This window comes from Euleptes europaea, chromosome 11, assembly GCF_029931775.1.
Source record: "Euleptes europaea isolate rEulEur1 chromosome 11, rEulEur1.hap1, whole genome shotgun sequence".
Lineage (NCBI taxonomy): Eukaryota > Metazoa > Chordata > Lepidosauria > Squamata > Sphaerodactylidae > Euleptes > Euleptes europaea.
This window is the reverse complement of record NC_079322.1, coordinates 39150991-39169900: the sequence shown is the minus strand read 5'-3', so window position 1 is coordinate 39169900 and position 18910 is coordinate 39150991. Positions and strand designations below refer to the sequence as shown.

The 18910-nt window shown below is 40.4% G+C and overlaps 1 protein-coding gene across 1 annotated transcript in view; it reads right to left on the bottom strand.

The window, feature by feature from the left end:
* RFTN1 (raftlin, lipid raft linker 1) overlaps positions 1–18910 on the bottom strand; it is a 124729-nt gene that overhangs the window by 12830 nt on the left and 92989 nt on the right. Inside the window, exon 7 of the mRNA XM_056858007.1 lies at positions 9633–9748. Coding sequence (XP_056713985.1) covers positions 9633–9748 — 116 coding nt within the window. The remainder of the gene's footprint in view (positions 1–9632; positions 9749–18910) is intronic.

Below are 18910 nucleotides of genomic sequence, written 5' to 3'. Positions count from 1 at the left end.
ATATTAAACAAAACAATTAAATAAAACATATAAACACATAAAACACATACAACTAGGGAGGCAGGCTAATAAGAGTTATTGAGGGAATGCCAAACAAGACCAAAAAAAAAAAAGCCTTCATCTGCTGAAAACCTGCTGACAACGATACAGGGAGACAAACTTCTATAAAAGGTTTCCGCTTTGATATGTCACCAGTAGAAGAGAGTTCCACAAATCTGAGGCAGTCACCCAAGAACACTATTATAACATTATTGGCCATGACCTAAACAAGCAATATGTGCATGTAAGGAAGAGCCACCCATGCAGACGGAGGTTTTCAAACACAGACATTCACACTGCTGATGAGGCAAACCACTAATAGTTAAGTGGCTTGTTTCTTAACCAGTGGAGATTAATTGCTGTGGCAAAAATATTGAAACTTAGGCTACACACATACGGCTCTTTCCTGCATATGCTCATCTTTTCTTTGAGATCATAGCCCTTGACATCTATCATACCCAGAAGGGAGCTTTTTGGGGTCAATTACATTCTGCCACTTTCCTTCCTCTTATGGGAATGGTCAGTCTATATTAGTGTATTAGGAGCCAGATCACAGAATTTCTATTGCAGCATTTTCCATGACATATTGCTTCTTAACTTCCAGCATCTCACAGATTAAAACTAAGACAACTCCACAATGTGCACACACAGTGACAGGTCACATGGACACATGAGGCTGCCTTATACTGAATCAGACCCTCGGTCCATCAAAGTCAGTATTGTCTACTCAGACCGGCAGTGGCTCTCCAGGGTCTCAGACCAAGGTCTTTCACATCACCTACTAGCCAAGTCCCTTTAACTGGAGATGCCAGGGATTGAACCTGGGACCTTCTGCATGCCGAGCAGATGGTCTACTACGGCCCCTCCCCACAGTAGGTGCAGCCAACACTGCATAGGCTACCAATGTTCAACACTCAGGAAGCAGAAAATAAGTGTACTGACTGGTTCTTCCTCCTCCAGACTGGGGTCTGGGGCCACCATGCCCTCCAGAAGGGGGTTAATGATACCCCTGGGCTCACTCTTCCCAGACAGTACAGGAGAGGTTTGGCTCACCTCCCCAATCCTTACCACAGCTGCCTAATAAAAGGCCTCCCGGGGGTGTTTACCCCCCAACCTCCTACAATATCCTTCATGCCATGGTGGGGCCCTGCAGAGCTGTCAGGGCTTCCTGTAATGGCTATTCTCCCAGATCCTCCCCTCCCCTTACCTCATCTTCCCCCACCTGCTCACAGGTTAGCCTCCCAGCCTCATTGGCTCTGGGAAGGCCGTGGCCTCCAGTGTCACTGGTGTGGGTGGCCCAGTCAATCCTGGGCAGGGCAAGACAGGGCCATTCCAGAGTGTTGCTGATAATGCTGGTGCGGCTGTTCAACCCAATCAGGGCTTGGGCTGCCAGGGCCTGTCCAGGGCTGCTGTCAGGCCTGCACCAGTCGATTCACAAGAAAGCTAGCATGGGCAGCCTGTGATCCCAGTCAGCCATTGTAAGAGCAGAGGTGGGGCTACCACCCCCAGACATGTACACAACACATGGGTGAATGGGAGGCATGGAGGGTTTACTGTGAAACTGAACTTCAACTGGGGGAACTTAAAGGTTACTAAATCATCTAATCCATCTCTCAAAGATATTGTCGAAGAAATGTGATATATTTATTTTGTCTTTAGTTTTTAATAACTTTTTTACTATTATATACAAGGCTTAATAATAAAAATTTATAATTGCTATATTATATTTGGTATGAAACAATGAAATAAGCATCTCTGGTCTGAAATATTTAGTAACCATAGTAGTACGGATATTGAGTAAAGTGATTATAATTAGTTCTACAAAGCATATTAGGATTAGAATCTTTAATACAAAAGAGCAAATAGATTTAACAAGATGGAGGAAGATGAAGGGGGAGTTTTTTCTTTATATTTACCTAATAACAAGATGTATCTTCAACAATAATGTATTTTCCTTCTTGCTTTTATTGATAAATTGTACGTATTGTTGAAATGTCTGTTTATGTTATAAAAAATAATAAAATTTGTTTGTTTTTTAAAAAGACATGTACACAACACAGACAATTCCAAATGACAAAAGCAGGTAAACCAAATCAAAGCCTAAAAGTTGCAAGTCACATATGCGTAGTCCATTACATTAAACATCAGAACCATTTACAAGATATTCTAGAAGATACCTGTCCCAATTTAGATTTATGTTGAGGATCATAGAAGCTGAGATTTGTGCCACTGGCATTCAAAGAATCTCATGAGAAAACTGGTTAGCCGAAGCAACACACTGTTTTATCAGAATTATTCTTGCTTTTTAGGAGTAAAAAAACTGAGGCTGAGAGAAAGTCATTTGCCAAGATCCGATTGTAAGTCAATGGCAAAAAATTCTCAACACAATGAGTACATAATTTAACGTGAATTCCCATTTACAATATTCATTCCTCATTAGAGACAGACATTTCATTGATATACGCCCACTGTGAAGCAAAATTCTCTACACAAAAGTGTCTCACAGAGAACTCGCCCAGCCTTCTATCACAGTTCTCTACCATTGCTGCCTTAAAAAAATAAAAACCAACCCTGAAAGGTACATGTTCAGAAGCCTTTTGTTCATCACTGTCTCACAGTGAGGCTACGGCTGGAAGGCGCATGAGACGGCAACCTTGCTGAAGCTCAGCAAGGCTCAGTCTAGACAATGCCTGAAATGAGAGGCTTCCTGGGAACCCTGTTTATGCCACCTTGTGGAAAGAAATGCAGAATATATTAAAAAGTTTAAAATATTTCAAGGCCAATCAAGAGCAATTTTCCTCATTCCCATTTCTTATAGTCTTAGTCTCTTTCCCTCATTCTGAAAATTACTGTCAAATGGCAGGGTATTTTACAGCACTAGCTTGGCTAGCACTGGCTTCTGGGCTTGGTACTGAGCAAAAAGAGGATACATGGAGAGGGGTCAAGATTTGGGCAAAGAAACAACAGATGAGAATTAAAGAGATTTTCCTTACTCTCATGCATGCACCCATCCTAGGGGACATATTCAAGCTAGGTTGTCTAAGGAGTATTAATATCTAGTCATGCAACTGGAAGTACTATTCCCCTGGTGGGGGCAGGGAATTCCCCATCTCCCACTCTCATTGCCCACCACCAAGGGAGAGGAACCCTGCAGCATTTTGTGCTGTACTACATCACTTCTGGTTAAAAAAAAAAAGGAAGTGACATATGGTAGCTCCAGGAATTGCTCGAAACTATGTGTTTGCAGTGTCATGGCTCTTCTATATACCCTCCCACAACTCTCCTGCCAGTTGCTCTCTTGAATTGCCTGGCAACCCTGGGAAATGGAGAGGAAAAATGGAGGATTTTGTTACCCTTTCAATGCATCCTAATGGCCAAAGTGGGGATCATTTCAGTTTACCTCAGTAAATGTGTGAATAGAACTATAAGGTGAGAATGGGGATGTTTGAACACCCACCAGTTCTACTCATGTTCTGCTTGCTTGCTGTGACTAGGAAGCCACTTTTACAGGCTGTTCATGAGCAACTGGAACCTGTCCAGCATATTACTTTTTGAACATATTCAAACCAGCGGTACACTGCAACTGGCATTATTTTGTACATGGCTGTATTTGCAGAGGCTGATGGCTGTCTCCCCACCACCACCATAAACCTGTCATCCCTGTGTAAAAGAAGAGGGAGCAAAGGAATTATCCCAGCCATAAACAATGTGTGGCTTTGAAAATATTCTTTTTCTTGATGTGCCTCTGAATATGTATATAGCAACCTTAACGGTTGCCAGTCTGTTTTGGATCAGCAGCATTTCATGCATGTGCAATTTTGCAAAGCTCAGTGGGAGTTGCAGTTTTCACACACCCTGCACGCATCTTTTGAAAAGTATTTTTTTAATTAGTTGCTTGCTATTAATTGTGTGGTAAGAACCCCTAAACAAGAAAAAGCATAAGTTAAGTACGCTGATCAAGGGGGGGGGGGAATCGGCTGTGCAATCAAATCATAACGAAACTCAAGTTAGCAACTGCAGCTACTGACCTGGGCAGCTGCTAAGGTCAAATAGTGGCAAAAAGATCCTCAATTCAGGTCTGATGTTGAAACTGTTGAAAACAATGTATTTGTCTTCCAGATATGTTTGGTGCAAAGTTCTCAGCATCCTTAGGCACAGTTCTTGTCGATTAGTACAAGGGTATGATCTTAGGGATGTGAATTGCCTACAAGAGCTGTGTACTAATAATGGTGCCGAGCAGCCCTTGCTCCAGTATCCTACCAAGGGTTCAAGCGCCATCATTCCTACCTTGCTAGGAAAGTGGAGGCAAGGGGCAAGCTAGGCCAGTAAACCGGAGAGGAGTGTGTACACAGGCAGGTTTCAATAGCATGGAGCAAAAGGGGAGGGAGGACATTTCATACTTTCAGGAGCCAGCATAAGTTTCTAGGTATTAACAATTCAGTCCTCAGCAGAGTCACACACCCTTCTAAATCCACCGGAAGTCAATGGGCTCAGAAGGGTGTAACCTTGTTTAGGACTGCACAGCAAGTATTTGAAGCAATACATTTTTAGAGAGCCTGGGATCCTTTTAGCCTGGCTACTAACAATAGACAAGCTATTGAAAGAACATTTGATTAAGTTTTCTCTACAGTGACACAAGTTTTTTGCTGTCAAGTCACAGCTGTCTTATGGAGACCCCTTAGGGTTTTCAAGGCAAGAGACGTTCAGAGGTGGTTTGCCATTGCTTGCCTCCACGTCATGCCCCTGGTATTCCTTGGAGGTCTCCCATCCAAATTCTTGCCAGGGTTAAGGCTGAGAGTGTTTAACTGGCCCAAGGTCACCCAGCAAGTTTCCACGGCTGGGTGGGGATTTGAACCTGGGTTTCCCATATCCTAATCTAACACTTTAACCACTACACCATGCTGGCTCTCACAAATTACTGAGGGTGAAATTTATCCTTTGTTTCAATGCTTTGTGTTCGTAAGAACCTTGAATTAATAAGAAAAGGCAATGCATACTTTAAGAAAAAGTTTAAGACACTTACAGTATTCCTTGCAATATCATTCTGAATTAAAATAATCTTTGCTGAAATACTTAATTCACACAACCAGTTCCTCCCTTTTGGATATATGTACTATCAAAAATGTCACAGGGCAATTGGGGTCCTTCTGAGCTGGGGCTAGTTATTTGCATTAAGCATTCCAAAAAGACATTTTCAACACATTCATAAATTACTTGCAAGAACACCATAATGTCTTAAAGTTATAATGTAGGAAAATATGTTAAGAAATCCCCAATACCCTTCTGAGTTCTAAGTAGACTACTGAGCACTGGCACTTCCTACATAGCAGTCATTAAGGGATCTTGAGGCAATTAGATGCATATCATACAGTTCAGCTATGCTGCTTTCAAGGTCCCAAACTCCAGCCTATTCAGAAATCCCTACGCCTTAAGCTTGACTTAATTCAGCGTTTTGCTGAAAGACTAAACTAGCCCTGACTGCTTTTGTTTCTGAATTAGGAAGAGGGACAGTTTCAAAGTAAACATTTGCAGTTTCATCACCACCCCCAATAGTGGGAACTTGGTGCGGTATCTCCATTTTCCTACTTACATCTGCAATCCATAAATAACTATGTTAAGTGTTCCTTATCGAGTAGTTGCAGGAAGATTAAACAGGTGTGTATCCCAGGATTAAAATGAAGATGTGTATAAAGCTTGGGTAATCAGAAATTTCTGCAAATTTCTGTAGACCTGGATATATAAATTATATGCTGTGCCACATATGAATTTAGCCAGTGCTTTTTTAAAAAACACCTGATTACCCTTGGTAATCTAAATTCTACCACCTCTTGTATTTTCTGTAAGGTGAGGGAAAGAACCTTTAAAATATACACTGAGCTTAGAGAGACTATAATGAAAACTGTATGCAAGGGGAAGTTATTTTTATTCAGACTGCTGTTTAGCTTCATACCAACTGTTTAGCGCAAACACCATACATAAGAGGTGCAAATAATGTTTCCCTGTGTTCAAAGCACAGCACTTCTAATGTTAAGTCAGGAAATGGCTGCCAAACTACATTTCCTAACAACAATCTCTGCAAAAACTGACGCTTGGCATTCTGGATATTCCCCAGGTGGAAAGGCAAACACAAAGAACACACGAGCCTTTTAAGACACAAACCCAGATCAGATCCAGCTCAGCTATCTTCAGCTTTTCCTCCCAGCTAAAAGGGGACGCCCTCAAAGGGTAAAAACCCAGTTCACTCCCTGCGGCTTTCTAGGTCACCTTCAAGCAGCACGCAGAGCCTTTCAGGGGGCTGAATTTCACGCTCATCACCTTTAGCCCCCTGCCGGTCTAAGCATGCGTTGTGTGATGTGCTTACAGACATCAAACTGAGTTGATCAAATCCAAACTCACTGCACATTTAACATTTCAAGACTGGAGGCCAAATTGAAGCTGGCTCTTCAGAGAGACTTCCAGAAAGAACACCAAATTACCATACCCATTCAAATGTTCCTTTCCCTGTCAATCACAGGCACTACTTTATGAATGCCATGCAGCAAACACAATTACACAGTGGTTTCATTTCCACTAGGCGATCTTCCATCTCAGCAGATTTAGGGATGTATATTCCTAACCCATTTCAAAATGCTGGAAATGCATAGCAGCCACACAAAAATAAAGTAAGGCATACACATTACGGATTAAACAGAATAAACCACTACTGTCACTACCGCCAAAATTCTTTGTTGTGGGAAATATTTGTAGAATAAGATGTCAACTCAGGAAATAGTGCTTTGACAGCACAGTTCAGCACTTAGGTTTTGCAGAATACTGATCACTTTGCAAAAATAATGATCCTCACTGGGGCAATAAACCATGATAACATTAGAAATGAGGGAGGAAAGAGAGGTCACGCAAGCTATGATTAATCAGAGAACTGCCTGATACGCTTGCATAAGGTGAGTTTAAACCACCAGAGAAGATTCTGTGCTAGATGACACAAAGTCTAGCGAAACGATGTGGTCCAATAACTATAGGGATAAAATAATTGGGCAACAGAAGGCCAGCAGACAGTAAAAGACCCTGTTCAAGAGACAAGTATACCATGGCTTGTACTGTCTGAGTTTAAACAGTTAAATAACTCGGTGCTATTGCGTCCTGTCTATTGCTTGGCAAGGACCACATACTGTGACAGCTGGAAGGTTTACATCCTCTAAACATTGACATTTTTACACACATACCAAGCGCATCAGAGTGTTCCCTTGCTTACACATGGGAAGCTGCTCTGTTATTGGAAATTAAGCATGCTGAGCTCTTTGTTGAAATGAAGATACCAATTTCTACTCAGACTCAAAAGACTGTACACAGTACACATTCTAAGTGGGTACAACAGAATCTACAGTCCTGGTGACACACAAGGAGAACATGTTTACTTTGCAGTTACGGTTGGATATTAAAACATTTTAAAAAATAAAAATGTGGAGAGTTTTAAGAGAAGCCCATGAGTTTCATCTACAGAATGAGAACACAGGGAAAGGAACATAGAAGAAATTAAGTCTCAAATTTAGTCAAGGATCAATCATGAATCAATCAATCAATCAATCAGATCCAACACAGAGTTAAGAATACCACTGAAATAAATGAAGTTCAGTGATTTGCCACTTTGGGATATATTTATAATGGAAAAAACTGATCCATCAAAGATTTAAAGTTTAGGCAAATGCAAGCCAGATGCATTTATGGGTGCTGGGTACTGGTTTCTAGATTCCACAGATAAAACCAGAAAAGCATCTTGCATACACATTCAAACATTGTTTATTTTGTGTGTATTTTTTACTGGCAAGGTTACCTTTTTTTCTTATTAGGCTAATTACACCTCTTCAATTTCCCTCTGTATAAAAGCTTTTATGACTGCAATTGGTCTAATATGTTTTCTCTTTTATTACTTTTTATTACAGTTCTTGTTCTTTTCTTGCAATGGGTACCTTGGCCTTTTATTATTTGCTACTGGCTGTTCTTTAAACTACGGTATGATAAAGAAAGGGGAAGGAAACTCTGCTTAGATTATGTAGCATTAGTATTTATGGAACTATACAGGAATAAGCAGGTCTGATGCTCCATTTAAAAAAGAGAATGATATGTTTGATGTTATACCATATGCTTAAGTGTCATGCTGATTAAAACAAACAGCAAGAGTCAAATGACCTGCAAAGTGAAAGCAAAATTCACAATATTATTTGTAACTAATATATTGAATCTCAGTGGTTCTAAAAGCTTTGAAATACACATAGATAACTTGATTGGCACAACTATGTCCCCCTTTAAAAAAAAAAAAAGTCTGAACATTGCTGTATGTGTTACTTTCCCCCCTTATGAAGACATAATGTTCAAGTAGGAAAGTACACATATAATGAACCACTGAAATTTCTCTATGCATACCTGCTGAAGAATAAAAAACAAATAACTTTCTATACGTTATAGTTATACACACACACACACACATATATATACATGGGTGAATAGCAGCTTGGAGATCTTGATAAAGAAAATTGCCTGAAGGGAAAGAGATAAGCATCATTTCACCCCTCCCTTGCCCATGAGTTTCCAATCCAAAATGAAGCTTCCCCCAGCTGCTTTGGGAAAATGAAACCTTGGGGAAAACGTTCATACAACTGAGTATCACCTGTAATTTAATCCTTAAAAATGGCACGAGAAAACTAACTAGATGGAAACCTAACATCTTCAAGTCACTTCAATGGTTTCAGAAAGGGATTAATGAGATGTGACAAAAGGGAGATCAATGAATGGATGCCCCACTGTTTTTAAATTGCACATAGCAGCAATAGGAGGCACCAGATTCAGATTAGGGCTGTGGCACGAGGAGGTGGGGAGAGAAGAGAGGTTTCTTTAATCTTTTCTTCTTGTGCCATCTTTGCACATCTCAGCCCTTCCTCCTGTTACAATTTGTCCTGAGGAAGAAAGTGTATATGCATGCTTATGGTATCTGTACATTTTTGCAGAGGGCAAAGGCAGCCCAGGGTGGGTGGCAAGGGGATTGAGATTGCAAAAAATATTCAGGGAAAACAATTAAATTCCTCTCCTCCTGTGCTGTGGCCCTGATCCAAACTGGAGGTGCTTATAATGGCTGTTTGTAGTTTTTTAAAAGCAGAAAAACCGTTAATGGATCTCCCACCAGCACTTTTAATTAAGCCCTATACTGCTCTCCTAGACATGAGCCATTGGAGCTGTTGGGGAAATAACTAAGAAAATATTAAGACAAAGACTCTCGAGGCATGTTAAAAACTAATGCATTTATTATGGCATAAGCTTTCATGAGCCAGACTCACTTTGTCTTGCACGCATCTGACAGAGTGGACACTGGCTCACAAAAGCTTATGTGACAATCGGTTTGCTAGTGCCACAATTATCTGTTGTTTTGGCTGCAGTCAAGACTATCCTGCTGGAAAAATAAAATATTGTAAAGCATTTTATTCGGTGAAAAGAATATAGAGATCATTGCTAATAGAGATAGAAAGCAGGATAACACAAATACTCATTTCTTTTTGGTGTGGGCTTCAAGAAACGAACAAGAAAGCAAATAGTACACTTACATTCAAGACAGTCCATTGTTCTACAACAATAGCATCATAGCCTTGTACACTTTTGTTATCTTCCAGAGAAAGATCTTCAAAGATGAACATTCCATCTGTCATACCCTGGAAGGAATCTGTGCAAACACAAAATTTTCTTGTAAGCCGCACATGGTTACTATTACAACACATGTTTCTTCCATGCATGTTATTAAAAGAATAATAGAAAGACACAGGCAGAACCATGCACAGTCCCACTTCATTAAAACGAATGAGACTAATAAAGCAAGAAGATTTAAAGAATACACAACTTTTTAACACAGAGCCGGAGCTACCTTTTTTTTTTTTGAAGGGGGGGGAGCAAAAGTACACTTTTACATTATCTTATCTTGCATGTAAAGTGCCGTCAAGTCACAGGTGACTTATGACCCCAGCAAGGTCGCAGGTGACTTATGACCACAGCAAGGGGCTTTCAAGGCAGGTGATTAAGCAGAGGTGGTTTGCCATTGCCTTTCTCTGCCGTGGAGGTTTCCCTTCCAAGTTCCAAGTGCTTAGCTTCTGAGATCTGATGAGATCTTCCCTTTGCACAAGCCTTCCTCTTTTTCTGTGGCCAGTAAGAAATTAAGAGGGGGTATATTTTGCATTGAATTTAGGCTGAATGATCACCATCATTAACTTCATCCCCTGCTGCATAAATCAGAAGACAGGCAAAGGGCTCTTCCACTTCCTCTGCCCCAATATGTACAGCAACAGAGATTTTGGCAGCAACAATAACTCCTGCCCATCTACCTCATGTAAATCAAAGGCTACCAGCTTCTGCCTGCCTTCCGTAAAGTGAGGGTCATCAATGATGACTCTCACCTTGGTCAGAGCTCCCAATGGGGAGTAGCCTCTTAGTCCATCAGCTCACTGGGACCTTCCCAGTAGCTTTCATGGCCAACTCATCCCAGGACATAGGGAAGAATCTGCTCTCTTTGCAAAGACCCCTCCTCTTCAAATGACCCGTTTTTGTACTAATTTTGTTAGGAAGGTGACATTCTTGGCCAGCATCTCTTCAGGGAAGCTGCAGAAGATTTGTTCTGTACAGTACAATAGACTGTTTTGTCATATTGATCTGATGACGTACTTGTTCAACAGTCTCAATCTAAATTTGTTCCTCATCATACAGTATATCCATAAAAGTAATAATCTGTTCTCACAAAAATACTGATAATAACCATAGCAACTGCTTGGAAATTTGTGATCTTGGAACACCAAAGCACAGCAAGACTCATATTTGCTTTCTGCCTTCCTTGTATATGGGAGTCCTGGGGATTTTGCCTTTTATTTTCATCAAAAGAATCAACTATATAAAAGTTAGATGTTGGACACATGAACATTAAAGTCCATTCTTCTTCCTACAATTTGAACAGTTTCCAGTCTAGTGGCTCATCGTTTCTAGTAAACTGGACTAAACCCGTAACACTGGTTTGCCTTCTGTGCTCTGATCTGCATCTGTGACAACTGTGTCCGGCCATTTCAAGGAGATAACATAACCTTGGACACCCAGAGATGTGGTCATCTTCAATACCTACTTGCTGAAGTTCTGAAGATGCATTAAGGTTTTCTGCAAAATGAGGAGGTGAGATTCTAGGCATACTGATTACATCTTGGAATCTTTCCACTTTGTTCCTCTAGATCAGTGGTTCCCAACCTTTTTTTGGCCCGGGACCACTAGGACTTTTTTGTTCGGTGCAGGGACCCCAAGGTTCAAAATAAAAATTCCGAGAATTTGAAAATAAACTTTAATTATAACTGTTAGTTAAACATTAAACTTAGAATAATATTTGAATATATATTTTTATAATAGAGAACTTTTAATTGAAAATATTAATTTATTATGGGTTTATAACTTTGTTTTGCGGACCTTAATTTAGTTCTTGCGGACCCCAGGGGGTCCACGGACCCCTGGTTGGGAACCAGTGCTCTAGATTGAAGTTGTCCTCATTTTCTTGGAAGGTTCCAAAATGGAGCAGCATCCCCACTGGTCATTTCCTTAATAATCTTCTTCAGGGTCACTAATTTGTCAGAGCTGCAGTTTTCAGAGCATATTCTACTTAAGCATTTCTTCTGGTCTTAGGCCTTGTGCGAAACGTTATGTAAACCTTTGTTGGACCTTTTGGAAGTCAAAGGTCGGAGGCTAGTGTTTCTTCACTGTGATGACTCAGAAATATCATGTACTCCTGGGTTTGAGCATGAGTAACCTGGACAGAATACTGTAGCAGCTAGTGCCTTCTCCCAAAGTGCTGCTTGGAGTAAGGATTTTTTGATTGCTCTCGACTAATCTGTACAATTTTGGTAAACCACATAAGCCTTAATATTGCGGTCCTCATCTAAGAACATTAAACAGTGATGATGACCATCGGTTTACGCAGCTTTCCACTATCAGGCCTTCCCAGTGTGCAATACAATTCACAAAGGCTAAAGGCTGGGCCACCTCCCACAGGGGCAACTGAATAGTTGCCCACTACTGCAAAAGACATTTTAAAAGTGCACATGATTATCTTTTTTTATTAAACTACTGCATGTGCAAATCCTGGTATCCCCAAATGTGAATGTCAAGGTAGCTCAATTTGTTTTATGAAAGCATAGATAGTACTAAGTTCTTGAATGAGCCAGAAGCATGTCAATTATTAACAACCATCCAAAAATATCAAAGCTCTTACAGGGTTTTTTTTTCTTCCCGTATTAGTCTCCAGGAGCTGCATATTAACTGTGTTATCCATTTAACCCCCTCTCCTTTCCATTCCTGAGTGGTTAACTTGTTTTCAATTATCACATAATTGGTGCGATTAAGCCTGCGGATTCTAGGATTCTAAATGATGGCTCATTTGTACTAACAACCAGATCATATAACTATCCATACTGTTCAACTACAAATCACTTCCGTTCTGACCAAGCTTTAGGGCCATTTTATATTCTTTACCTTCACTAAACTTATGTAAAAAGGTTAATCCACCCTCCTTCACGAGAAAAGGTTCCATTATCACTGCATTTTTTATTAAGGTAAGAAGCTCCCCCACTGTGCTCCAAAGGCTATTTTCACGTGGATGTATAAATATTTGATGCTGTTCTGCAGGGCAAAATGTCATTTTAATGTTCCTGCACATGATTTACAAGATGACTATAGGAAAAGATTCCTTATTTTATTATGACAGCTATGCTAGCGGGTAGCAACATCTCCCTATGTTGTTGGTTGTCTTTGAACGATTAAAAGTCATATTTATTTATTTATTGGACTTTTATGCCCATTTCCAACCAGGTCAGGTTCAGAGTGGCTCACAAGCACTTCAATACAATTAAATTAACCATAATTTACAATTAAAATTAATGACATAACTTAAACACCAGGCACCCTCAAACCATAAGCAGCACACACACAAAAAACCATGCACAAATCCTAACCTTTACGTTACTGTTATTAGAATGAAAAGTCCCCAGCAAAGGTACAATAAAGAAAGTGACCTTTTGCATGTTTGCCTTTGACTGGTGTTCACCAACAGTTCTGGACTGCTTCACATAAGATGAGATTCCCACTCTGATACCACTTACATCTAATTTTCCACACATACCTTCAGCTGGAGATCTGTTTCCAGAACCTGTACGCTGGGCTGGAATACTTTTGTCACAAATGATAGCATACATACACTGTACACAAAATTTCCTATATGAGCACAGAAGTTTAATTGACCGTGGCAACTCTTTCTCTCCATTACAACGTGTCATTTGAATAAACACTGCTGCTTGGACTCATTGTATGCACCAGTGTTTTTTAAGAATAAAGTTACTGAGCATTATTACCAAATACAAAAACTTTTGGCAGGAGACCAATCGGATCCAGTAATACTCCCAATATTTGTTATTAAGCAGGATTTTTAAAAAATCCATTCCACATCATTCACTTGTGGTGTTTCCACTATAGTCTCCCATTTTTTCTTTCTCAGGCCATTCATCTACATCATCAGGGCCAAACACGGTGTGGAAGATCTGTGATAAGGCTCTCTTAATTGTTTAAAAACTTCAAACCAGCCACCAGTATATACTCACATAGTGGATCAGTGAAGCGGTGTGCTCCTTCTGTGCCATTTCCCCACCAATATAAATCACCTTCCCTGAAGGTTGCCATTTTTCCTGTTTATTTTCATATAGTAAAAAGCACGTTCAGAGACAGAAATTTTATGGCCATGCCTGCTCCCAAGGCCATGTCCTCCTCAACCTGGTTAGCTGCCCCAATCACTGGTTTCATCTGTTTTTTGGGTTTTTTTTAAAAAGTAAGAGATCCTGTTCATGGATCTCCTGTATTACATCATGTGTGATCCTACTCAGAAAAAGAAAAAATGCCAGGTGCCAGCTGCATTCTTATGTGTCACTGGCACATAAATGCAGCAACAGAATTTGTCTTAAAATTCTGGGCTGCTGATAAAAACTAGTAACCTTTCTTATTTTCCTTTACGGTCCCTTCAGAAGACTGGATGGGATCCAGCAAAATTTTTCACTCCATTTTGCCCAGTTCCCCTCTATATTATAGCCTGTCAGACATTACTTCTGACTATAACAATTCCCTGATCCTTATCATAGTCTTGCTGATGGTCAAAGCCCCCCCTTTTCCACCAATGGAAAAGCTAACTGGGACTGTTTCCACACCCGGTATTTTCTGCGAGTCCAGCCCTTTCAATCTTCGCTCTTTATTCGGGTATCGACTCATCCTCCCTGCTTTTGCTGCAAGTTTGGAGAAAGTGGAGGGATTCCCTGCTTTTCCTAAATGTGCTTTTTGTGCAAAGGTGTTTTTTTTTTTTTTTGGTCAATTTGCACTCGCTTGATTTTTAGTGTGGAGTTCCTTAATCTGCTTTTACTTTGTTCCTGGAGAAAATGGCCGCTTTGGCAATTGGACTTATGGCATTGAAGTCCCTCCCCTCCCCAAACCCCACCCTCCACAGGCTCCGCCCCCAAAAATCCGCTAGTAGTGAAGAGAGACCTGGCAACCCTAATTTTCAAGCATCACAAAAACGTCATGCTGATGCTCCAACCCTCTTCCCACAAATGCCTGTGGTTGTTCAACAAGACCCTGTCTCCCCATCCCTTATAGCCACCCTCCACCCTCCCCTCCCTTTGTCCAAATTGCCTATTGATGATACACCAAAAAATCCTGGCTTAATTAAAAAAAAAAACACACACATTACTATAGTATTATTTCGCTGATATCAGTTGACATAAAACCTCTCATAGTTAGAGTACATCTGAGCTTTCCATCCCAAAAATGGTTTTGGATGGTCCTGTTTGGTCTCCTTCAAAAATCTGGATATATTTTTTTTTAATTGCCCCAGAGTTTGCGGTTGGAGAGGGAGTTTGGCTGACTCTCCCTCATGTCTCTTCAGAAAGGTTACTTTTTTCCTATCTGCATATGTGCTGCTGGTGTTTGCAAATATTTTTTCAATCCCCCCCCCCCACAGATCAGACTTTGTAATTTTTTTACCACTGCACAAAAAAATAAAATATAATTGGTGGTTATGCCTCCCAAAGAAAAAAGCTGTCAGTTTGGAGAGGTGGCAGATGAATTGCAGTGACTACAATTCAGAGCCAAAGCTGTAAGTCTTGCAAGAAAACCTTCCAGTGGGGATCGATGGTGACCAGCTCGGAACTGTGGCTTATGATCTCACTGCGGGGGAAACTAGCCAAAAGATGTAAGTGTGGAAAAGGTGCGGTTCCAACACATTATATTGCAATACTTACAATGCTGCATTTTTGCAACCATTCAAAAGTGTTTCCACAACTTGATCTAGGAAGATTCCTTAGAAACAGACACTCTCCTGCAATATATTCTACCATTTAAGAATACTTTTTCTTCCTTTATTATACAGGTCCCAACTCACTTCATTACTCTGTTTCTTCACAGAGTAATACTACACAACAATCTTGTTGTACATACCCTCCTCAACTGCGTAATCTGACATTAGGAAACTCCTCCAGAACCCAGTTATGTAAATGCACATTTAATGTTTAAACAACAGACTGATACTTTTCATATGTTGCTTTGGGATATTAAGCAATACACTGATAAAGAGCCAGAATTAAAATGTTCTCCTTAAAAAGAAGGCCTAATTGGTCTGTATTGGGTCCAGTGACTCATATTTGAAAGTGCTGTTTATATATTTCAACTAAATGACAGTTTCTAAGAACGTTAACTAGCAATTTGCATGGATTGCCAGAAAGCAAAAAGAAAGCATTCCATCATCTGAACTTTAGAACTTCCTTTGCTGGAGGATAGGGCTGGGGAAAAAATAGACTGGTTGTTAATTTCCAAATTGAATTTTACAAGCATAAACCAATTTCACAAGCTATTATTATTTGCTATAGGATCTTTGGCAGCAGCATAAAACAAGAAACAACATTGTGGGATCTGCCTCTGTTTTAACTCTGGTTAGTATGCAAAGACCCTGCCAAGCAGGTAGAGAGTGCATGTCATGACTTCTTCCATTTCCAGCTCACAGTTTCCAAGAAACTGCTCTGGAAACTGCTCCTTTAACAACTGGAACCCATGTAACGGGCATGAGGGACTGCTGGAATATGCATGTGTGTAGGGATGCCAGGCCTCCAGCTACAGCGGGAGACTTCACAGCATCTTGGTGTTTTGCCTGAGGTGCCACCGGGAGGAAATGGGGAAGAAAAAGGGACACATGCTGGCATTGCACCAGAAGTGACACAGTGGACCCTCTGGAATTTACAATTTACTCCATGGTAAACGGTAGAGTTTTTGTAAATTCTGGAGCGTCTAATGTTGTCAATTCTGGTTTTTACCAGAAGCGATGTCAGCATGCTGACGCAACGCCTGTGCGCCAGACCCCACTCCCCAATTCCTCCCAGGGATTACAGATTGTGGCCTGGCAGCCCTACACACCACACACACAGGGAAGTAGTCAGTTATCCTTTCCAGCCTGCACTGAAATGCTATTTACTCCTGCAATGGTGTCATCAGCTCCAACCACCATGTTTCACAAACTCCACATTAAAAGTGAAAGACCTAAAACAATATAAACCACCAAAGCAATTTTTAGAACTTTTACCAATATTCTTTACTTAAAATTAATCTATTTATTATGTGGATTTTTTAGTCCAAATTAAAATTTGGACTTTAAAAAACTGTTCATATTTGCATTACTTTTTAAAAACAGTATAGAACTATGACAACATTGGGATTTCATGGCCTTATAGTCCCACTGAGTACGATTTTTTTTCCTGTGAGGTCATATAGATATTTGCCGGATGAGAATATTTCATGCATTTGATTAAATGTATCCTAGCCCATGAAAGTTTATGCAGCAATAAATCTTTTTAACCTTTAAAGGTGCTACAACATACACTGTTTTTGCTGAAACAAACCAAATGATTCTCTCTGTGTTTCTCTCTGGGACAGGTCAACATTAACCCTCACTTCAACAAGAACGCAGCTGGATATAAACAACAATCTTGGGCTCAGGCTATTGTCTGAAGACCCCTCCGTACAGCAATCTTGTGGAACCTCAGAGTCTGCATTTAATCAGGGGCTGAATGGGGAGACTGCCTAGAATCACTATGTGCCTTGCCACGAGCTTCTTAAGAGGAAAGGCAGGATAAAAACAATAGAGCCTTTTTATTCTAAAAGAGAGATTTCAATGTGTTTTATATCTCTTGCGCCAAAATCTGACCTCAGATCTTTAACCTTCTGGCCAAATTCTAAAAAATAACATTTTTGTTTCCAACAGTAGTATTTACAGCACAAACACAGGCAGACCGCGGTCTTTCGTGTTTACATACCGCTGTTTACAAAAATTAGGGCTGTGTACACAATTATTTCTGAGGAGTCACAAGTACAAGCATGCCTGAGGTGTATAGCTCAGCAAGAACAAGTGACAGATTTGTAATTTGTAGCAAAGAGAAGTGATGACTCTGATCAGGTGCAATCCTCAACATCACATGTGTTGCAAATGAAGATTCCCATGTACAGAGTGGAAAACCCCCCTGTATTTTTCACCTCTCCCAAAACACATGGTAGAACAAGTAGTAGAGAAACCACAAGTTGCAAACAAATTAACTAGAGTTTGTAGATTTGCACTAGAAACCCTGTTTATAAAGGAAGTGTGGAACAAGAGAAGACAGTCTCATATCAGTGACAAATTTCACATTTTTTGCTATGCTTAATACCCCATTTTCATATCACAATAAATTGTTCACGTATAAATAATACAACCCCCTTGAAAATTATATTCAAGGCTAATGACGCAAATATAGTTCACATAGCTCTTTGCAAAGGTAAAGGTGATTTTTTAAAGACCAGTCTACTTCAAAATTCTAAAGCCAGAAGGCAAGTTACTTCATCAGTAGGCTGCACATTGGAAAAAGTTCTCTGAGAAATGTGCTAACTACTGTAGATCTAATCCTGTCAGGAAACAAGCCTCTGAAAATGGGGGTGACCTCAAATGAACTCGAATTTCAAGGAGGAGTTCAGCTCTGGAGGAAATGTATCTGAAGTTCTCAAGCCACATGGGAAAGACTGTGCTATTTTTAAAATCATATCCCACTTCTATCTCCACTTAAAGTGGTTTACAATAGGAAACAATCATTAGAATACAACCAATACAACAACAACTAATAGCAACAAAGAGTAAAAAAATCAAGGTTTCTCCCAATCAAATTGCAAATATGAATGCAGACATTCAGTCTATGTTTGCCAACCTCCAGATGGAGCCTGGAGTTCTTCTGGAATGACAACTGATATCCAGACTACAGTGATCAACTCATAGGGTTGCCAGATCCCTCTTCGCCACCAGCAGGAGGTTTTTGGGGCGGAGCCTGAGGAGGGTGGGGTTTGGGGAGGGGAGAGACTTCGATACTATGGAGTCCAATTGCCAAAGCGGCCATTTTCTCCAGGTGAACTGATCTCCATCGGCTGGAGATCAGTTGTAATAGCAGGAGATCTCCAGCTAATACCTGGAGGTTGGCAACCCTATCATCTCACCTGGAGAATGTGGCTGTTTTAGAGGGTAGACTTTATGGTATACCATAGATTCTAGGTGAAATCCTTCCCAGAATTCTCCTCTCCATAGGCACTGCCTCCCAAATCCCCAGGAATTTCCCAGGCCAGAGTTGGCAACTCTAGTCCTCTCAAATGCCCCTAATTTTAAAGCAACAGCTGCTTGCAACAAATCGAGGGAAAGGAAAGGAGCTCAAGAATTCATCAAAATGACTGCTGAAATAATGTGGCCTTGTCCAGCCTGTGGAATTTA